Source organism: Aquarana catesbeiana, linkage group LG01 (assembly GCF_042186555.1).
Source record: "Aquarana catesbeiana isolate 2022-GZ linkage group LG01, ASM4218655v1, whole genome shotgun sequence".
Lineage (NCBI taxonomy): Eukaryota > Metazoa > Chordata > Amphibia > Anura > Ranidae > Aquarana > Aquarana catesbeiana.
The window spans coordinates 834305667-834326568 of NC_133324.1; the positions used below are offsets into that span (position 1 = coordinate 834305667).

General features: G+C 41.2%; 1 protein-coding gene across 6 annotated transcripts in view; it reads right to left on the reverse strand.

The window, feature by feature from the left end:
- Nucleotides 1-20902, reverse strand: part of LIMCH1 (LIM and calponin homology domains 1) — a 397172-nt gene that overhangs the window by 115709 nt on the left and 260561 nt on the right. For all 6 annotated transcript variants that reach the window (XM_073608522.1, XM_073608523.1, XM_073608520.1 and 3 more), the window contains one exon: nt 20459-20489. Coding sequence is in view for 3 of the 6 variants with exons in the window: in XM_073608523.1 (XP_073464624.1) it covers nt 20459-20489 (31 nt within the window). In the remaining 3 variants the exon portion in view is untranslated. The remainder of the gene's footprint in view (nt 1-20458; nt 20490-20902) is intronic.

A 20902-nucleotide genomic window follows, 5' to 3' on the forward strand; every position in this document is an offset into this window, starting at 1 on the left:
TGACATTGTCAGGAATACACAAAAATACACAATTGCACAGGTTGAACTGAATGGACCAGTGTCTTTATTCAAACTTACCAACTATAACTACGTACATGTTTTGGATGAAAACATGAACATATGAAGTAACAGGGGAAAATATACATGTATTATCCTTCTACAAAAATGCAAATGTCTTGTGTTAATTTTAAAGCGGAGTTCCACCCAAAAATGGAAGTTCCGCTTTTCGGATTCCTCCCCCCCTCCGGTGTCACATTTGGCACTTTTCAGGGGGGAGGGGGGAGCAGATATCTGTATAATCCAGGTATTTGCTCCCACTTCTGGGCATAGATCGCCGCAGTATTCCCGGCTATCTACGCAATGTCCGGCCCCTCTGAACCCGCTGATCGGCTGTGTCCAATCACACACACAGTTCTGGGGTTACAAACACACAGGACTCTGTGTACACAGGAACAGTGGTCTGGCTGTTTCTTCTCCCTAAAAAACAGGGAGACAAACAGCCAGATCAGAAATTAAAAGCAGCACACATTAACTGTGTGCCTAACAATGGGTAAACTCTCAATTGCCTTTGATGCTAATCCCTTCCCAGCCAGTGTCACGGATCACTGTATTAGTGTCATTAGCAACGTCAGTGTCAATTAGTGACCCTCCCAGCTAGTGTCTGCCCCTGTTCCCTCCTCACATGATTTGACTGACAGCAGCAGTAGCCAATGGCTCTCAGTAAAGCCCCTATATGCAGGAAGAGAGCAGAATGGGGATGCAGGGACAGCGCTGGATCGAGAATGGTGTCAGGTAAGTGTTAGGGAATGGGGGGAGGTAGAGACCGTGGAAATTTTTTTTTACCTTAGTACAGAGAATGCATTAACCACTTGCCGACTGCAGCACGCTGACATACGTCGGCACAATGGCAGCAGTGGGCAAATGGGCGTACCTGTATGTCCACTTAAATTTGCGGGGCTAGTGTACCGGGTCCCACGATCATGTCACGGAGCAGCAGAACAGGGAGATGCCTATGTACCAAGGCATTTCCATGTTCTGCCTAGTGACATGAGAGGGATCTACTGCTCCCTGTCATCGGGAGCAGTGATCGCTGTCATGTCAGTGGTAGCCCATCCCCACTACCGTTAGAACACCTCCCTAGGACACACTTAACCCCTTGATCGCCCCCTAGTGTTTAACCCCTTCCCTGCCAGTGTAATTTACGCAATCAGAGCATTTTTATAGCACTGATAGCTTTATAAATGACAATGGCCCCAAAATAGTGTCAAAAGTGTCTGATGTGTCCGCCATAATGTCGTAGTCATGATAAAAATCGCAAATCGCTGCCATTACTAATAAAAAAAAAAAAAAAATAATAATAAAAATGCCATAAATCTATCCCCTATTTTGTAGACGCTATAACTTTTGCGCAAACCAATCAATATACGCTTATTGCGTTTTTTTTTCTTACCAAAAATATGTAGAAGAATACATATCGGCCTAAACTGAGGGAAAAATTGTTTTTTTTATATATTTTTGAGGGATATTTATTATAGCAAAATTAAAAAATATTGCTTTTTTTTCAAAATTGTCGCTCTTTTTTTGTTTATAGTGCAAAAAATTTAAACCGCGGAGGTGATCAAATACCACCAAAAGACAGCTATATTTGTGGGAAAATTTTGTTTTGGTGTAACGTTGCATGGCCACGCAATTGTCAGTTAAAGCGACGCAGTGCCGAATCGCAAAAAGTGCACTGGTCAGGAAGGGGGTAAAACCTTGTATGCATGTGTTGCCAAGATGTAGTAAATATTTACATTTTACCTTGCCCACATAAACACTTTAGGAATATGTTACTAGGAAAGAGCATATGTAAAACAGGCATGGGTGCCGTTTAATTTTTTAGTTACAAAGGTTTTAGAACAATCCTGAAGAGTATGTACATGGCAGGTCTAGAATAATAGGCTGTGAGAAAGTTATTCAACATCAGGACTTAGAGCTGCATGATTCTGGGCAAAATGAGAACACCATTTTTTTGCTTAGAATAAAGATCATGATTCTCGGAGTATCATCATCTTTCAAATTATACAAAAAAAAAATAAAAAATTGGGCTAACTTTACTGTTTCATTTTTGTTATTCATTAAAGTGTATTTTTTCCCAAAAAAATTGCGTTTGATAAAAGACCGCTGCGCAAATACAGTGTGACATAAAATATTGCAATAATCACCATTTTATTCTCTAGGGTCTCTGCTAAAAATATATATATAAGGTTTGGGGGTTCAAAGTAATTTTCTAGCAAAAAATACTGATTTTAACCAAGTGTCAGAAAAAGGCTTTAAAAAGAAACTGCAGTCTGCTCACATAATTTGTAATAAAAACATCTATGCCTTTCTGAAGCTTCCCTCCAACCACTTTGCATATTATTATATATATATACTGTAATTCTGTACTTGCCAAAAATGCTGCAGAAATCTCCCTCCACTGAGTCTGGTTGCAACCATTTTAACTGTGGGCAGCTGAAGCTGCTGCCTGTTCACTTCCTGGATTTACACAGACACACAGCGCACACCTCCAGCTCTGCAGCTCTCATTGGCCCTCTTATGACTCATCCCCCCTCCCTTCCTGGCAAACTCTCATGAGAGTGAGCAAGAGAGCTGTGCATGATGTCATAAGCCTACCAGACAAGAAATAGGAAGTGGGCTATATTTTTACTGGCAAAAAAAAAAAGTTTTACTATCCAAAGTTAAAACAACAAAGGCAGAAGATTTAATAGACGGAAAGTTGAAAAAAATTACTAAAGGTCCACTTTAAAGGGGTTGTAAAGGTAAAAGTTTTTTCACCTTAATGCATTCTATGCATTAAGGTGAAAAAACATCCATCAATACCGCCCCCCACCCAGCCCCCCCGTTTTACTTACCTGACCCCTCAAAAGTCCTGCGCTCACTCCCGACATCCTCTTCGCCGCTCAGCCTGGCCGTTGATTGGCTAGAGTGAATGGATTGAAAGCAGTGCAGCCATTGGCTCGTGCTGCTGTCAATCACATCCAATGACGCGGCGCGTTGGGGGACAGGGCCGAGTGATACAGTGAGCGGCTATGGCCGCCGGTGGAATTAGCATCTCTGTAAGGAGACATATTGATGCTCCAGAACTGTTGTCCGATGTCTACTTTTTAAGCCTTTGACTGAAGCTTTACTATGCCTATTCCTTCCAAAGGACTTTAATGATGGCATATGCACCATTTGACAATATTCTTGTTACCATATACAATACCCTCCAACTGAAAGCGGACAACAGTCTCAATGATCAGCAAAATGTACCAACAACTATGTAATTGGAGGGTCAGCTACATAATTCTGTACCCTCACACTCTGTGATGACAATGCCATCTTTAAGTGGGAGCTGCCCCTTCACCCAACATCAGCCTTGCCTATATATGATAACATTTACAAAAATCCTGTACAGGGAAATCAGGAAGACAGCTCTTGCAGAAGTGCCCGTGTAATGCTTCCGTATGTTGCCCGGGCACTCAGAGCTCCATGCCACGGTATGTCATACATATATTGGAAATAGGGTCAGTGCTGCATACTCATTTTGCAAAAAAAAAAAAATGCAGCAATGTTTCTTTCACTGTTGGATGTTTCCAAGTGTAACTGATACCAGGCAAGGAAAACTTTAAAGTTATGTAAATGGATGTCTACATTTCCATTTTATTTATAGGATTAGTGTTATGTGATCTGCAAATACAAAACAGAATTCTTTAATAGTAGAAGAAATGTACAAAGTACATTAACTTTCATCATTCTATCAGTAGCCCAAAGATGTCTCTGATTAAGAATACGTAGAATATGTAAGTTATGAGCCTAAGAATTACTGGGTTAATTGGGGGTGGACAGCTGACAGCACAGGGGCCCATTCCATATCATAAATCGACAGCTAAGATTCTCTATAAGGAAACACATACCTGAATTGCTGTTCAGACTTGATGGTGCCATATAGCTTAGGACAGACAGGCTGGGGATGTCTATGCAGCCTCAACGTGGAGGAATTTCACACAACTTGACAGTATTAAACAGCTGCTGTAAAAACTTCCTGTCACTGAACAGTAATGGGTAGCTATTTATGCTTCATATTCCTCTAGTTAATAAGATTTACCCTCATACACTAGAGACATGTATTTAGGCATTATTATACCTAAACACGTCACTATAACAAAACATGTCAACTTCCATTATCTCCTGCATGTGGCAGGATGATCTCATCACACATACACCATGCTGCATTTCTATTCCACCATGCTGGGAAGGAAAGTGGCTAATTTTAGCCCCAAAGGTACTAAACTAACCCTAAAAAATACGTAATTACCGTTATTTCATATTGCATTAATGCAAACATATTTAGGAGGAACTTTACTCTCTCAATCGATTTTAATCCTTAGGCTGCTAGCATTAGCAAATATAGAGTGAAGGGTAGAATATAAGCGAGTACTCAACAAAATATAGCATGGAGACACAGATGGACGGGCGAGCTTGCTTTAAATATTAAAAATGAATTAAACAGCATTTTCAGTTTGTGGTTCTCAGATACAGTTAAATTCAGTTTTAACACTAACCATCAATCTGGTATACAAGTATATAAAATAGTATTTTGTGACTACAGAAAACTGTCAAAACAATTATTCAAATTTAGGATTAGACATAGGTTTGGCAGCTTCAACCAAAAGTTTTTTTTTTTAGTTCTGGACAGAGTAGGCAAGGGTTAAAACTACACTCTGATTCATTTTCTCTCACCTTTTCATGTAGGTAATGGTGCATATTAGTCTATTAGATACATTCTGATTGCCATAAGAAGCACTTCTCAGTGGCTTTCTCGGGTCCCAGTGAGAGGTATTACTTAAACTTCTGCCTGTCAGACGAGTAACTTAAAATGATAAAGTCTCATTTTCTTTAGTTAAAAATAACAAACATGTTATACTTACCTGCCCTGTGCAGTTGGTTTTGCACAGAGCAGCCCAGATCCTCCTCTTTTCGGGTTCCTCTTCTGTGCTCCTGGCCCCTCCCTCCTGTTGAGTGCCCCCACAGATAGCAGCTTGCTGTTGGGGCACCTGAGCAGAGCCACAGCTTCCTGTGTCCATTCAGACACAGAGCTGTGGCCCAGCCCCACTCCCTTTCCCTCCCCATTGGCTCATTGACTTTGATTGGCAGCAGCGGGAGTCAATGGCGCCACGCTGCTGTCTCAGCCAATGAGGGGAGTCTCGGGCAGCCGAAAAACTCCTGCAACATCGCTGGATCTAGATGGGCTCAGGTAAGTATTGGGTAATGAATGCATTAGAATAAAAAACCTTCTGCCTTTATAACCACTTTAAGCAATCAACTTCTGTGCTGCAATCATTTTGAATCTAAAAGGCCACAGCTTGTGAACTTCAGCAGCCATGTTTAGAGAGGGTGCACTGAGCCTCCCCCATGCAGTAACAGGTTAAGGTTTACTGATAACAGCACTATGGTTCATGTACACTAACCTACACTGGCAGCTCCTAAAACTTGAGTTTAGGAGCTTTTGGCATTTTTTTCTAAAGCTCCTAAACTCAACTCCATAAAAGCCTACACACTTTCAAGTGCAGTCACTGTAGATCTGAGGGGAACATGCAAGGAAAATAAAAAAACAAAATTTTTGCTTGCACATGATTGGATAATAAATTCAGCAGAGATTCCCCTAATATCTACAGCAATCTACAGCGACTGCACTTACAAGTGCACTTGTAGTGCAGAGTGGATTTCCCATTAGTAAATCGACCCCATAGGCTTTTAGCAGAGTTTAGGAGCTGCTGCGTTTAGGTGAGCTTCAACCTCACTCACATGAACGCAGAAGAATCACATTCAGGATAGGAACGTTTTGACCGCCAGCCGTGGAAAATGTAGGCCAGTGTACATGAAGCCTTAGTGATTTTTCCACCACACAGATACATGTGGGTGCTGGAACAAGTCCCCCCACCCTCTAAATTCATCCAGCCCCCTCAAAGAAAAAAAGAAGATACATAAAACCACAAAAAAAAAGTAATAAATGAAGTCAATAATAATAGTTTAAAAAACCCTATCCTCAGCCCTCAGCCCAATAAATTCACTGGATGCTTAGAATGACATAGGTTTATTGTGTGAACTTTAAGCACTCATGTATGCATGCTCAATGCCATTCAGAGTTTTTGCAAATGCAAACCATGAAACCATGTTGACTGCTTTTGGAGGAGGAGCAGAAGGTGTCTACTGTGTGTAATCCAGCAAATTTTTTTAATGAACAGTACACAAGCGCCCTGGTGCAGAGATTATATTGACCTTCTGGCACAACAGAAGATGGAGGATGCAGCTGTAAACCGGCTAAAAAGTATGTGAATTTTGTTGACATTATTTCCCTGTGCTAGATTAAAGTGGTTGTAAAGTCAGAAGGTTTTATATCTTAAATTTATTGTTAAGCCACTCTGTTGTCTCCACATAATCCCCTCCCCTGTGTACATGCTTTATAAATAAAATGCCGTTCTATACCTCATTATAGAGCGCCTCTCAGCGCTGTTTGACCAGCCGCTTCTCCCCTCTCCCGATCTGACAGCTAAAGCAGGAGAGACCGAAAATCCCTCGCTGATGTCAGTCAGGAGGGGAGGAGTAGAGGGGGAGAGCGGCGGCCGGTCATGTGAGCGTCAATAGGCACTCTGAAATCAGGTGTAGATGGCATTTTATTTATAAAGCATGTACATAGGGGCAAAGCATGTACACAGGGGAGAGGATTATGTGGAAATTTGAAAGAATTTTCAGCAGCAGGAGGGGAGGGGTGGGCACTAACCCTAGCTGACAGGCAGAGAAGGGAAGGGGGAGAGGAGGACAGAAAAGGACAGAGCAGGACTGCAGATGACGGAGGCATGTAAACTAAGCACGGTGTCAGGGCTCAGCAGCCACGATAAAACGTGGTCAGTTTATAGGGGGAGGGCAGAACCAGGCAAGATCAGCCAGGTGTTTTAGGTGACAGAAAGGAACAGGAGTCTTTTTTTTTTTTTTTTTTAGGGTAACAAACGCTTTAATGCATTAAGAAAAAAACCTTCAGTGTGCAGCAGCCCCCTTCAGCCCCCCCTAATACTTACCTGAGCCCATCTCGATCCAGCAATGTTGCAGGACAGTCTCAGCTGAACAGACTATCACTCCTCATTGGCTAAGATGGCAGTGCGGCGCCATTGGCTCCTGCCAAAGTCAGTGAGACAATGAGGAGAGAGAGAGGGGGCAGGGCCAAACCGCGGCTCCCTATCTAAACGGACACAGCAGCAGCTTGTGTGCCCCCATAGCGAGCTGCTTGCTATGGGGGCACTCAGCAGGAGGGAGGAGCCAGGAGCGCTGGCAGGGGACTCAAGAAGAGGAGGATCTGGGCTGCTGTGTGCAAAACCACTGCACAGAGAAGGTAAGTACACCATGTTTATTTTTTTATTTTTATTTTTTTAATTGACAATTTTTATTGAGTTTTAATATTTCAATACAAAAGGTGTAAAAAAACAATTGAGGGAGGAGAAAGAAAAAAAGGGAAGGGAAATAGTAAAAGCTGACTACTCTGGAAAGCGCGTAGGCGACTATCATACATCTGATTTGATAAAAAGTCTAATGACATAGGCAGCTAGAATACAGCTCTGTAAAACGAGACAACAAAATGCTGGAGAAACAACAGTGACAGCTTCTCAGTCAGACAGACCATTAGCTTATTCTGTAATTTATAATAGCATGGCCTGCGTTTCCAGGAAAGAAAGGAAAAAACATAGAACGAAAGAAAGAGAAAAAAAAAAGGGGGGGGGGGGGGGAGAGAGTATAAGATGACAACAATCAGCTGGGCTTGTCTTTCCTGGGCTCATCCCTCCTGGGCTTTGAGTGTTTACAGTGTGCAAGGCAAGGGGGATCTCGTGGGATCAAGGGGGGTCTATCCGGAGACACCGATTGTAAGTAATAATGAGTACTGGTGCGCAAACGACAAACTAAAATATAAACAAATATATAATAAAATGATAAAGCCGCCACCCCAAAGGTGTTCCCACACCAAGAAATATCTAACAAAATAATAATATAATAATAGGTAATGTAGCGCTACATTACCTATTATTTTATGCGGAGACACCAAGATTCCCATATGTTGGTCCACCCGGTCAAGTGAGCGAGCCGACCTGGACTCCATAACCTCCACATCCTTGATTCTACCATAAAGATCAGAGCGTGTTGGGGGGTTTAGTTGTTTTCAGTGAAGGACCACTAGACATCTAGCCACCGTTGGCTAGCCTGGGTAGTTTAGGGGGAAGCAGACCCAATAAAAAAAGCCTAGGAGAGAGAGGGATATCCACCTCAAACAGCAGGTGGAGTAGTCCGGTAAGGTTGAAGGGAAGGGCGGTTCCAGTAAATATGGAATAACGTGCCCCGGTCTTGGAGACATCTCCAGCAGCGATCCAAGGCCGATGGATATATAGACGAGATGATGTCAGGTACCAACATGTTTATTATTTAAGAAAGAAAAATATATAAGAAAAAAAAAAACAGACTTTAGTATCACTTTAATCTATACCAATGTGTTGCTGTTTAATGTGTTTTAACTCAACTCAAAATACTATCAGCATACAAAGCCATCCACAACTCTGTTTTAGGCCCCTTTCGCACGAGGCGGACTCCGTTTCCGTTTCAGATCTGTCCATTGATCTCCGCTGAGTCGGCGGATGACAGGTCCCTCTCTGTTCACTGAGCATGGAGGGGCTTGTCAGGCGCCGCTGCCGCCTATGGAGGGATCGGATGAAAACGGACAGCATGTCCGTTTTCATCAGATCTCACCCGATCCGATCTGCCAGCGACGGACCTGGACGTAGGGCCACCCCTTTGCTTTTAGCGGATCGGACAGGGTCGGATGTCAGCGGACATGTCTCTGCTGACATTCGACGCTCTATAGACTAACATGGAGCGCCCGTTCAGGTCCGTCGTCAAAACTCACAAGCGGACCTGAACGGTCCGATCGTGTGAAAGGGGCCTTACTTTCTCCATAAGTTCCATAAGTTCATCCATCACAGTAATTACCTTTTGTATCACTTAACCCTCCCCTCTTAGATTGTAAGCTCTCACTAGCAGGGCTCCCCTAACCCTCTCATATTGAAATGTATTGTAACTGGACTGTCTCCCTTTATTTTGTAAAGAGGTGCACAAACTTTTGGCGCTATATAAATCCCGTATAATAATGAAAACACTCCACCTTTGTTGAGAAAAAAATCTCATCTGGGTGATCAATGAACACTGCAAGGATTTTAACAATTTTTTTTTCTGTTCTGATGAAAAAGTGGTATGTTTCACTCTTTCCTTTCCAGACTTATCGCCGAATGGAAGGGTCTGTGTTCATTATAACCAACTCATGCACTTTCAGTATTTTAATGAGAAAAGATTCAATGTCTGCATACCTTTAGATGTAGTTAACCTTTGGGCAGTTTTTTACCAAAAAAGAAATTCCTATTGCATGTTATTTGTATCTTAGCACTGATGTCTGAGAAAATAGGTGAGCCTATCACACAAGCAAGAAATTACATTTCTGGGGGCTTTCTGTACACACATGGTGTACAGAATGCCTCCAGGTTGCAATATTGCATTGCATTTTTGGAATCTTTTTAGAAAAAGACAGCAACTTCAGACTGAAATGCAATGGTAATTTTATGAATATTAAATTACAATATGGTTTGTGTTGCAATTTCTTATGCCATAATAATTTATTTTGTGAAAGTGGAGTTCTTCTTTAAATTGGATAGGCTTTGATACTACTTGGCTACTCCAGTCTTGAGAGGTGCATAATCTGCACTTCTGTCCAGCTACTGTGGCCTATGCAAAGTCAAAGGATAGTGTCACACTTCCCCAAAGGATTCTACAGAAGACAGCATAAACAAAAAAAAAATGTTCTGCCCTCACTGTGGATTAACCCTGAACTAAAATTTTTGCCTTAAAACAGTTTCCATTCAGTGCTCATTCACACAGGTGCTCGGGCAGCATAAAGGGCCCTTGGTTTGCTTTTCTGTCCTAGTGCTGAATTGTATGCAGGCAGTACACAACAGTGAATAAAGGTGCATTGGCTATATAGATCTACCTGCACAGCTGAGTTTGACAGGTACACAGGGATAGGCGCATGGCCCAGGATGCATAAGTTCTGTGAATCATGGTTCTAGCGCACGTCCCTGGACACCTGTGTACATGAACCCCAATGCATGTCCATTCAATAATATAGGCTGCCTGCATGCAGCTCAGTGCTAGGACAGAAAGTAATCAAAGGGCTCTTCAAGCTGTACATGGCTGTGTGCCTGAGTGAATAAGCCCTTATGAAGTGTACCAATAGCTGAAACTTTTGAAAACATCTTTAGATAAAGTAAGAGGATAAAGTACGAGGTTAAATTAAGGCCAGGGTACCATTTTTCTTGTACAGATGATATATACTTATCGCTTTATGCTGATGTATAGTCTCATCATTGAGATATAGTGGGAGGTTGTGGATCATCTATTAAAATAATGGTGATATTAAAATGGGAGGATCTATATGGTCTGTTAGTAGGGGATATGTCTATAGATACATGGTGCTGTCTTTAGGCACGCGAGGACCTCCTATGTGTTTCTATATGGGGGCCGACTTGCTTATCCTCTGCCTGAGCTTTTCTCAGTTTGTTTGTTGGCTCTGGGGGCAATTTTTTTTTTTTTACATATAAATAATTGCCCTTTTAAAAGGCTGGACTCTGATATATATGTTTTGGTGTGGATCCTGAAGGAGCAAACTAATTTCAAAATACATTGATCTTAGAGGATAAACGTAGAGTCCCATTTTGCATACCTTCACACTGCTTGGTCTGAGTTGAGTGGTTCAGAGGCTGGAGGAGGTTAAATTCACCCTACATTCCTTGGGAACCATTGCCACCAAGCAGAAAGTGATAATAAATCCAAAATGGTAAAGTTGTTACTGAAAAAAGCAGCACAGGGATTTTTAATTGAGATATTTGTTCAATCACCAAGTCTTAGCGGGGGTTCCCCTTAATTTGGAGAGGCTTGCTCTCACTTCCTGTTGTGTTTTACAGACCAGAAAGTGAAGAGTAATCTCCCCAACAAGACACACACAACAAAATACCGACAGGGCTTTTGACCAATCCTTACCTTGCCTATTTAGCCAAAAAGTTTTTGATAAAAGATTTACGTAAAGTAGTGGTGTTTTCTTTGCCAATTATTACATGTATTTATATGTATGTACTACAGTGAATAACTTAAAAATGTCTGAAGGAATTTAGGCTGCAAAGAGGCCAAATAATCGTCAGTTACTACTAACTTGTAAATTAGCAAATTTAAAGAGCAACTCCACTTTTGTTAAGGAAAAAAAAACATTCCCCCTGGGTGATCTATGCACATTGCAGGGAAACAAACTTTGTTGCAGAATTCCTACCTTCTGTTATTCTGAAGAAATCCCTGTGTTCATCGGTGTCAATGTGGGGAAGTGAATCTAATGGGAGTGATTTCATAATTATCAATCAGCTGCAGCACCTGCAGGGCACTAAAGAGGAAAGCTGCTGGGCCTGCATCCCTTTCGACGTGATTTCTTATTGGGAGTATCTCACCAAAAATGACATTTTTGTTGCAGGGGATGCCTGAAATCGGACTTGCATCTTAGTGCAGACTTCTGGGAAAATTGGCGAGCCAATCACACAAGCAGGAAATAATGTATCTGGGGGTGTTCTGTACACATTCTGTGTGTGTGTACAGAACACCCCCAGGTAGCCATATTACATTTCTTTTTTTAGAAAACTGCGACTGTAGATTGAAAAAGAAAGGTGATTTTTAAAAACATTCAATTACAATATGACTTGTGTCTGTCAGGGCTGGGCTCAGCCCTTCCTTCTCCGAGCTGACCGCTCAGCTGTCGGCTAAATGCCAGCTCTTATCTCTCCACAGTGACTTACCTGTTTATGATATTCTGCTTGTCAGTCCTGCCTACTTAAGCCGCCCAGCCCAGAGGATCTCTGCCTTCGCCTTGGTTAACATCACAGAGACTTTCTCCTGCGTTCCTGTTAAAGACTTGCTTGGCTGACATTCCTTCTGGCTCCAGATCCTGTTTGCTGTTCCACTACGCTAATCCCTGACTTTCTGGCTTGTCTGACTATCCGTGCCGGTTACCGAACTTTGGCTATGTTTTGACTAAGTTTGTTCTATTTACTTTTATTATTAAACAAGTGTGATTTAACTGTACTTCTATCTCAGTCTGATTCATGGTTTCTGACAGTGTCGCAATGGTATATGACATGATTTTTCCTTTATTTGAGATTTGTTTTCCCCACAAAAGGGGAGTTTCCATTTAATAAGCAACTTTTAAAAATACGTGTTGTGTGCCTTATGCATAATCTAAATGTATTTTTTTTTAAATAATCCACCCTTCTATTCATTGAACCCTGACATGTTCTTAAGGATAAAGTGCCCACATCATCACCTGCATTTACTGTTACCAGATTGCGGACAAAGTCTGGCAATCTCTAGGAATGCTGCAAGCTAGCTCAAAGCAATTGGGCCAAGTCCTGCTGGAAAACCAGTGAGCAGGCTCAGTTTGCACCAGCCTTTTACCCACAATCACATTCATTAGTGCTTCTCCTGGCATAAATCAACAGAGAATTACAGTCAATTGGATTAGCACTCAATCCCTTTGTAAAAACCCTCCTGTTGACATATGTGAACATTGATTTGAATGAGAAATAGTCCAATCCAGTATGGAAAGTTACACAGCGAATGACAGCTCAGTCAGGCTCTGGTCTTGCAGGGCATGAACAATTCTGACTGACACTGCCTCTGCTTTGAAAATCATTTGCCCCAATGAACCCTGAGGGATCAGTTATGGCACATCATCTAAAATGATTTACTCCAAAAAAAGAATTGCTCTGCTTCTGGTATGTGACACTTCTACAGTTCTCTCTCTGCTGCCAGACTGGGTGGTTCCTAATATGTTCCAGATCTGGCATTGTACATGCAATTTTTGTCAAATGGGTTTGCCCAGATAAAAGGAAAGCCAAAACTATCCACCCATCCTAAATGATGCCTGCTTGAGGAGGTCAGTCAACTAGACAAATGTCTGAGGAGTAAATGTTATTTCAACCATCCCAAACAACTAGCCACATCAGATTTGCATCCCAAACCACAATAGTATACAATGTAAAAAAAATGTTTAAGGGCGACTTCAGAGACACGCAGATTAGGCGTATAAATGGAAGTCTTTTAATTATGGTTTTATTCCATTTTTAATATCTTCAGGAAACTTGTTATAGGCACAGTTCATAGGTGTGTGCCTTTGGTGAAAGTAAATAAAAACTACACCTAATGCATTGCCAGATCTATATCCTCATAGTCAATGGCACTGTTAAAAGCTAACACCCACCGACATCTGATTCGATTCTGTCCACTAAGAACAAACAGATTGGCAGATCGGATGGCAGTCAGGTGTAAACAGACAGGTGGTTCATTTACATCCGACCGCCCATAGAGGAGATCAGGCTGTGTCTATGTCTGCTCTGCATAACCCCTTCACGCCGACGTACGCAAATATGCGTTCATGGCTTGAAGGGGTTATACCGGGATGAAGCTTGCAGCTGCAGGCATCACCCGGTACTGTATTTTAGAGCCAGCAGTTAGCTTTTTAGTGATAACTGATGAGGCTAAAAGCCCCCCCTCCCGCTGTTCTTCCCAGGCTTCCCGTCCCACCAGGAGACCCGAGCCACCATTCGGCACATCAACCACCTAGGCTGAGACCTGTATGAAGCTGGATTCGGGTCTCCGATGTAAAATCCCGGAAGCAATGTCACTTCCGGCTTACTCGGCTGCCAATGGCGCAATAAAAAAAAAAAAAAAGACAGTATTTAGAAACGCTGATTTTGGCGATCTGAATATTTGTGCAAAGTGCAAAGGAGGGATTTGGGGTCTTTTAGACCCCCAATCCCACCATAAAGAGTACCTGTCACCACCTATTACTGTCACAAGGGATGTTCACATTCATTGTGACAGCAATAAAAGTGATCAGATTTTTTTTAAGGGACAATGTTAAAAAATGAAAACTAAAATAAAATAAGAAAATTTTTTACATTTTTTTTAGCCACTTCAGCCCCGGAAGAATTTACCCCCTTCCTGACAAGAGCACTTTTTGCGATTCGGCACTGCATCGCTTTAACTGACAATTGCGCAGTCGTGCAACGTGGCTACCAAACAAAATTGACGTGCTTTTTTCCCCACAAATAGAGCTTTCTTTTGATGGTATTTGATCACCTTTGCGGTTTTTATTTTTTGTGCTATAAACAAAAAAATAGCAACAATTTTGAAAAAAAAACGCATTATTTTTTACTTTTTGCTATATTAAATATCCCCAAAAAATATTTAAAAAAACATATTTTTTTCCTCAGTTTAGGCCGATACGTATTCTTCTACATATTTATAGTAAAAAAAAAAAAAAAAAAAAAAAAAAATCGCAATAAGCGATTATTGATTGGTTTACGCAAAAGTTATAGCGTTTGCAAAATAGGGGATAGTTTTATGGCATTTTTATTATTACATTTTTTTTACTAGTAATGGCGGCGCTCAGCTATTTTTATCGTGACTGCGACATTATGGCGGACACATCGGACATTTTTGACACATTTTTGGGACCATTGACATTTATACAGCAATCGGTGCTATACAAATGCACCGATTTCTGTGTAAATGACACTAGCAGTGAAGGGGTTAATCACTAGGGGGCTAGGGAGGGGTTAAGTATGTCCTGGGGAGTGTTACTAAATGTGGGGGGCGTGGCTACGTGTGACACGTCACTGATCTCTGCTCCCGATCACAGGAAGCAGAGATCAGTGACGTGTGACACGTCACTGATCTCTGCTACCAATCACAGGGAGATCAGTGACGCTGTCATTAGGCAGAACGGGGAGATACTTGTTTACATCAGCATCTCCCCGTTCATCCTCTCCGTGAGACGATTGCGGGTATCCCCACGGCGATCGATTCCGCGGGACCCGCGACCCGACTCATGGAGCTCCCGGCCGGTGCGCGCCGCCGACAGTGTGCACGCAATGGCAAAGCGACAAGTTTATAGGGATGTACGGGTAACACCCATTTGCCCAGCCATGCCATTCTGCCGACGTACATCAGCGTGCGCCATTCGGGAACCGGTTAAAAGCACCCCTGTCCCCGCGAGCTCGCGCAGCAAAGAAAACACATGCGTAAGTCGCGCCCGCAAATGTAAGTGGTTTTCAAATCACACATGTGAGGTATCGCCACGATTGTCAGAGTGAGAGCAATAATTCTAGCAAAAGACCTTCTCTTTAACTCTAACCTGGTAACCATTACATTTTTTTAAATTGTCGCCTATGGAGATTTTTAAGTACCATAGTTTGTAGCCATTCAATGAGTGTGCGCAATTTCAAATCATAACATGTTAGGTATCTATTTACTTGGCGTTACATCATCTTTCACATTATACAAACAAATTGGGCTAACTTTACCGTCTTGTTTTTAATTCATGAAAGTGTCTTTTTTCCCAAAAAATTGCGTTTGAAAGACCGCTGCACAAATACCGCGTGACATAAAAAATTTGCAGCGATCACCATTTTATTCTCTAGGGTCCCTGCTAAAAAAAAAAATATATATATATGTTTGTAATTTAATGCTTGTATTTTTCTAGCAAAAAATATGGACTTTAACTTGTAAGCAACAAATGTCAGAAATAGGCTTAGGCATGAAAGAGGTAAACAGAGCGGGCACGGGCCAGCCATCCACCTGCACAGTGGGCATTCCCACTGAGCAGGCGGACTCTAACAGAGCCCGCCCCGTGTGAAAAGGGCCTAAGGTAAATATTGATTGCATACATTTGTATCTACAAGTTGTGTTGCATTATGATTAACAGCCATAGAGATGAATGAGATTGATTGATATGATTATATAGTCAGGTTAAAAAAAAAAAGATACAAGTCCATCTAGATCAGTGGTTCTCAACCTGGGGGTCGAATGACGATTTGTCAGGGGTCACCAAATCCTGGGCTGTTCCTGAATCCCGCACCGCTCTCCCAGCCTTTTGGGGGGCCGCCTTCAGCTGGGCTGTTCCTGGAGCCCATGACTGCCCACTCAGCCTCTTCGCAGCCGCCCATTCAGTTCACGGCATGGCTGGGGGGCAGAGACTAGAGGTCAGCTGACTGATGAGGAATGTGAAGTGGGAGGGGCTAAAGGAGACCCTATCTCCTGATTTCTGCATAGCTGTCACTGCTGCGGGACATCACAAAGTCGGAGACATAGTGAGTAACACTACCTGTGATTATAGTTGCCATTAAAAGTCCCCACTACAGTTCTCAGATCAGCAGATGACCTTGATCAAGAGCACCCAAGTTTTCTGATCAGAACTCTCCCCAGCATTGCCACTGATCCCACCCCCCACCAGCACTGGTACTCATCCCAACTCCCCACCAGCACTGCCACTCATCCCAACTCCACACCAGCACTGCCACTCATCCCAACTCCACACCAGCACTGCCACTCATCCCCCCCCCCCCCCACCAAGGAGTAAGAAAAGGAATAAATATAGAGAAAATAAGGAAGGGAGAGGAAAAGAGGGGGAGGAACAAAGAAAAAGAGAGAGAAAGAATAAGCGAAACAAGAAAGAAGGCTAGAGAGAGGGATGGGGGTAAAAAAAAGAGAAATTAGGATGGAGAGGGATAAAAGGGAAAGAAAGGAGAACAAAGAGAAACAGTGGTACATCCTAAAATGTACCATAAGGGGTTTTAATACTGTACGAGTGGAAGGGACTCGGGGAGCGCTAAATGTTCATGGGTTAGGGGCGCAAATGTCTTACCTTGGGTGCTGACAACCCACGCTACGAAAATAATTTTACTGTTAGGGGTCCCCACAACTTGGGAAATTTTATCAAGGGGTCACGGCACTAAAAGGTTGAGAACCACTGATCTAGTTCAACAAATAGAAAAAATAAAAATAGAAAAAAATAAAATGGTAAAAACACCACATACAGAAACCTATACCCATAGTTGAAAACTCTATAAAGCATGATCCAGTTTGCTCCACTGGGAAAAAATAAATTCCTTCCAAGTGCCCAAGAAGATGATTAGATATTCCCTGGATCAACAATATCTGGCATTATTCTCTATAAATATTAACATCCAACAATATTTTGTGCATTTAGGAATGTATCCAGCTTTTTTTTTTTTTTCCAATCTACTGAGCTGGCCACAATTAGTTCTTGAGGGAACCTATTCCACATTTTCACAGCTCTTAAGCTGGCCATAAATTATACAATTTTCTTTTTCAATTTACGTTACAATTAACCTTCAACTGTGTTGTGCAAGGACTTGCCCGATTGCATATAAATTGGAAGTGTTTAGGTTTGACCTCATATTATATGGTTTTGGTAAATCTAAAGGAAAATTGTATAATGTATGGCCCGCCTTACTGTGAAGAAGCCCTTCCATATGTGGAGGTTAAATATCTTCCTCCAGATGTAAAGAGTGCCTATTTGTTAGTGTTATATCGTCGACTAAAATATTTTCGGCGACTAAATTAACACTATTTTAGTCGACTAAAATATGACTAAAATGAAAATAATTCAGATGACTAAAATACAAAACTAAAATGGCATTTTAGTCAAAAGACTGACTAAAATTAATTCAAAATTTGATGTCAAAAAGAACACTACACTACCAGATAAGAATAAGTAGAGGGCATGCATTAAGCCAATGAAGGAAACAAAAAATTAAGAAAAAAGGCCTTTCTTATTTTTTTTTCTTAAAGGGTAACGCCACTTTCTTTGGGAGAAATAAAAATAGCAAATAAAGAAAAAAAAAAAAGGCTGAAACAATTGCGACACAAGTCATTTTGTAATTGAATGTTGCTAAAAATTACCTTTCCTTTTAAATCTGCAGCCTCTGTAATTTTCTGAAAATGCAATGCAATATGGCCTCCTGGAGTTGTTCTGTACACAGAATGTGAACTGACCACTCCCCAGAAACATAATTTCCCATTTGTGTGATCGGCTCACCAATTTTTCCAGAAGTCTGCACTAAGATACAAGTCAGATTTCAGGCATCCCCTGCAACCAAAATGTAATTTTTGGCGAGATATTTCCAATAGGAACACGTCTAAAGGAATGCAGCTTTCCTCATTAGTGCTCTTCAGCTGCACAGCTGACTGCTAATTATGAAACCACTCCCATTAGACCCACTCAGCACAGAGGAACAAACAGTAATTACTTCAGAATAATAAAAGGTAGGAATCTGCAACAAAGGTTGTTTTAATCCTTGCAATGTACATAGATCACTCAGAGGGGAATGTTTTTTTCTCAACAAAAGTGGAGTTACCCTTTATTTTTAATGTTGGTAATATATTCGGATAATATGTGCAATGGCATTACAGCCAACAGAGTACATTTTTTTCTGTTTTTTTATATTTTAAAGTTGGACTTCTGTTTCTCAAAAAGTAATATTTTTGTTTATGAAACCTGGTTTTATTTATAAAGACATTTTATATCACAGCAGATAAATCTGTGTCTGTAGAGCATGTTCAACCCTTAATACCATAAATAACATGTTAGATGTTTTTACTCCAGAAGTATATAATGACTTTGCCAATTCTAGAGAAATATTCAAATAATGCATTACAATTTAACTAAACCCATTAGAATTTAGTCCACTAAAATGTAGGAGATTTTAGTTGACTAAAACTAAAATGGCATTTTAGTCAAAAGGCTATGACTAAAACTAAATAGAAATTTGATGTTAAAATTAGCAATGCTCCTTGTTCTTTGTGAAAGTCCTCTAAGTGAATAACTCTACATAAGTTCACTATATGGACCACTTATGTATTTATACCCACCCCCTTAATCTCCTCTTTTCAAAAGAGAATACATTCAGTTCCTCTAATCTTTCCTCATAGCTGAGCTCCTCCATGCCTCTTATCAGTTTGGTTGCCCTTCTCTGCCCTTTCCCCAGTTCCCCGATATCCTTTTTTGTGAACTGGTACCCAAAACTGAACTGAATATTCCAGATGAGGACTTACTAATGATTTGTACAGGGGTAAAATGATAGCTCTCTCTCTGTCTACTTTTAATACAAAAGATATATGCACACAAAGTGCATGAAAAACATCCAATGCATGAATTGTACATGCAATACAGAAGGTACCCGGCTCTGAAAAGGACATGTACGATTACAAGTATTTCAAAGGTTAAAAGTGTGAGATTAAACAAAACAAAAACAAGGGATTAAAAACTGACTAGACAGGTTTAAGGGGGATTAAAACTACAGAAATAGCGTACTCTTTCTTTCAGTCATTATTCCTTATTTTAATGGTAATTAAAAATAAAAAAATTTAATGTGTACATGCCCTTAAAGTAAACCTATCAGAAGGGAAACCTAAAGGCTGCCATTACTAACCCTTTTCTTCTGAAAAATGCAAGTTGGCTAGATGCCAATGCAGATTAAGACTTTACTCTGACTTTCCTGATTGTAAGACAACCCAAAGTGAGGAAGTCAAAGTGAAGATAATGTGAAACACAGGCATTTTCAGATGGATGTCAGCAGTTCCAGCACCTGTATTTTTTTTTTATAATAGTAGGCACAAGGGTTTGCAGAAATAACAGCTGAGGATTCAGCTGAGTCTACCATCACTGAAACGCAACTGCAACTGAAAATCAGACCCACCTCCTACCTCAATTATGACCACCATCAACAAGATAGTTTGCCACTGGTAGCTGAGAGAGTAGCTGATGTTCCCCAGCATGACCAAGCCATGCATTTCAGGGCCGAGATTTCACCACAAATGCCACCATCACAGTGGCATCAAAGAGCGCTGAGCCAATGGGGAAAGGTAGGATATGGCCGCATGTGGTAGGAGGCAAGAGTATCTGTCTTGCCAAGTTTGATAGTACTGGCACACTATGACCAGTAACTTCCAGGCTTATATAAAGCTTCCAGCAGCACCAGAGGGAGCTCTTGGGAGAGGGGATGCTTACTCAGCCCAATACAAAGATTGTCTCCATCCCCGAACAAGCAGATGTGGCTTTATGTCTACAGACGTAGGCAGCAAGACTTTCTATGAGCTTTCCATGGGGGGGCACTCGCCAAAGAGGAGGAGCCAGGAGCGACAGTGGGGGACCCCAAATGAAAAGGATTGGGGCTGCTCAGTGCAAAACCATTACATAGAGCAGGTAAGTATGACACGTTTATTAATTTAATTACAAGAATGAAAGCTTTACAATCACTTTAACCCTTCAATATTTTATTCAATGAGGAAATAAATATATTTCCTTATTGCCATTTACATTTCCTATCCAATGCGTTACTTTCCTATATGTAAAAAATAAAAATAAATCTTTCATAAATTGGGAATTCAGTCGTAGGTCTGTAATTTCATATATAATTGCGATTACATTTAGTTATGTTATACTCACATTTCTTAGCTTCCGGTTGCAGTCTGAAATCCTGTGAAGAAAAGGAATGTGCTATTAGGCAGATTGCATTCACTGACACAGTGTCTGAAAAAGCTGATGGTATGGAGTGTACGTTCCAAGGCATGAGCCTCATTACTTCCCATCTCTTGCCACGAAAGACAATCTGTCAGCTACTCGTAAAAGAACCAGCCCCTCTATAAAGGCATAGGTTCAGCACTGATGAGCACCATCTCTTTCCCAGTAAAAGTTCTGCTTTACCAAGTCAAAATCAGTTACTTGCAATGCTTGCATTTTAAAAAAATACATCCAAAAATATATTCATGAGTACGGAGCTACATTTAAGCATATCTAAACCCAACAGCAAAAATGTACTATATTGTAGTGAAGTAGTCTTTTTTTTACTTTTTTTATACCTGTTGATCCTGCCAGTAACATACATCCTGT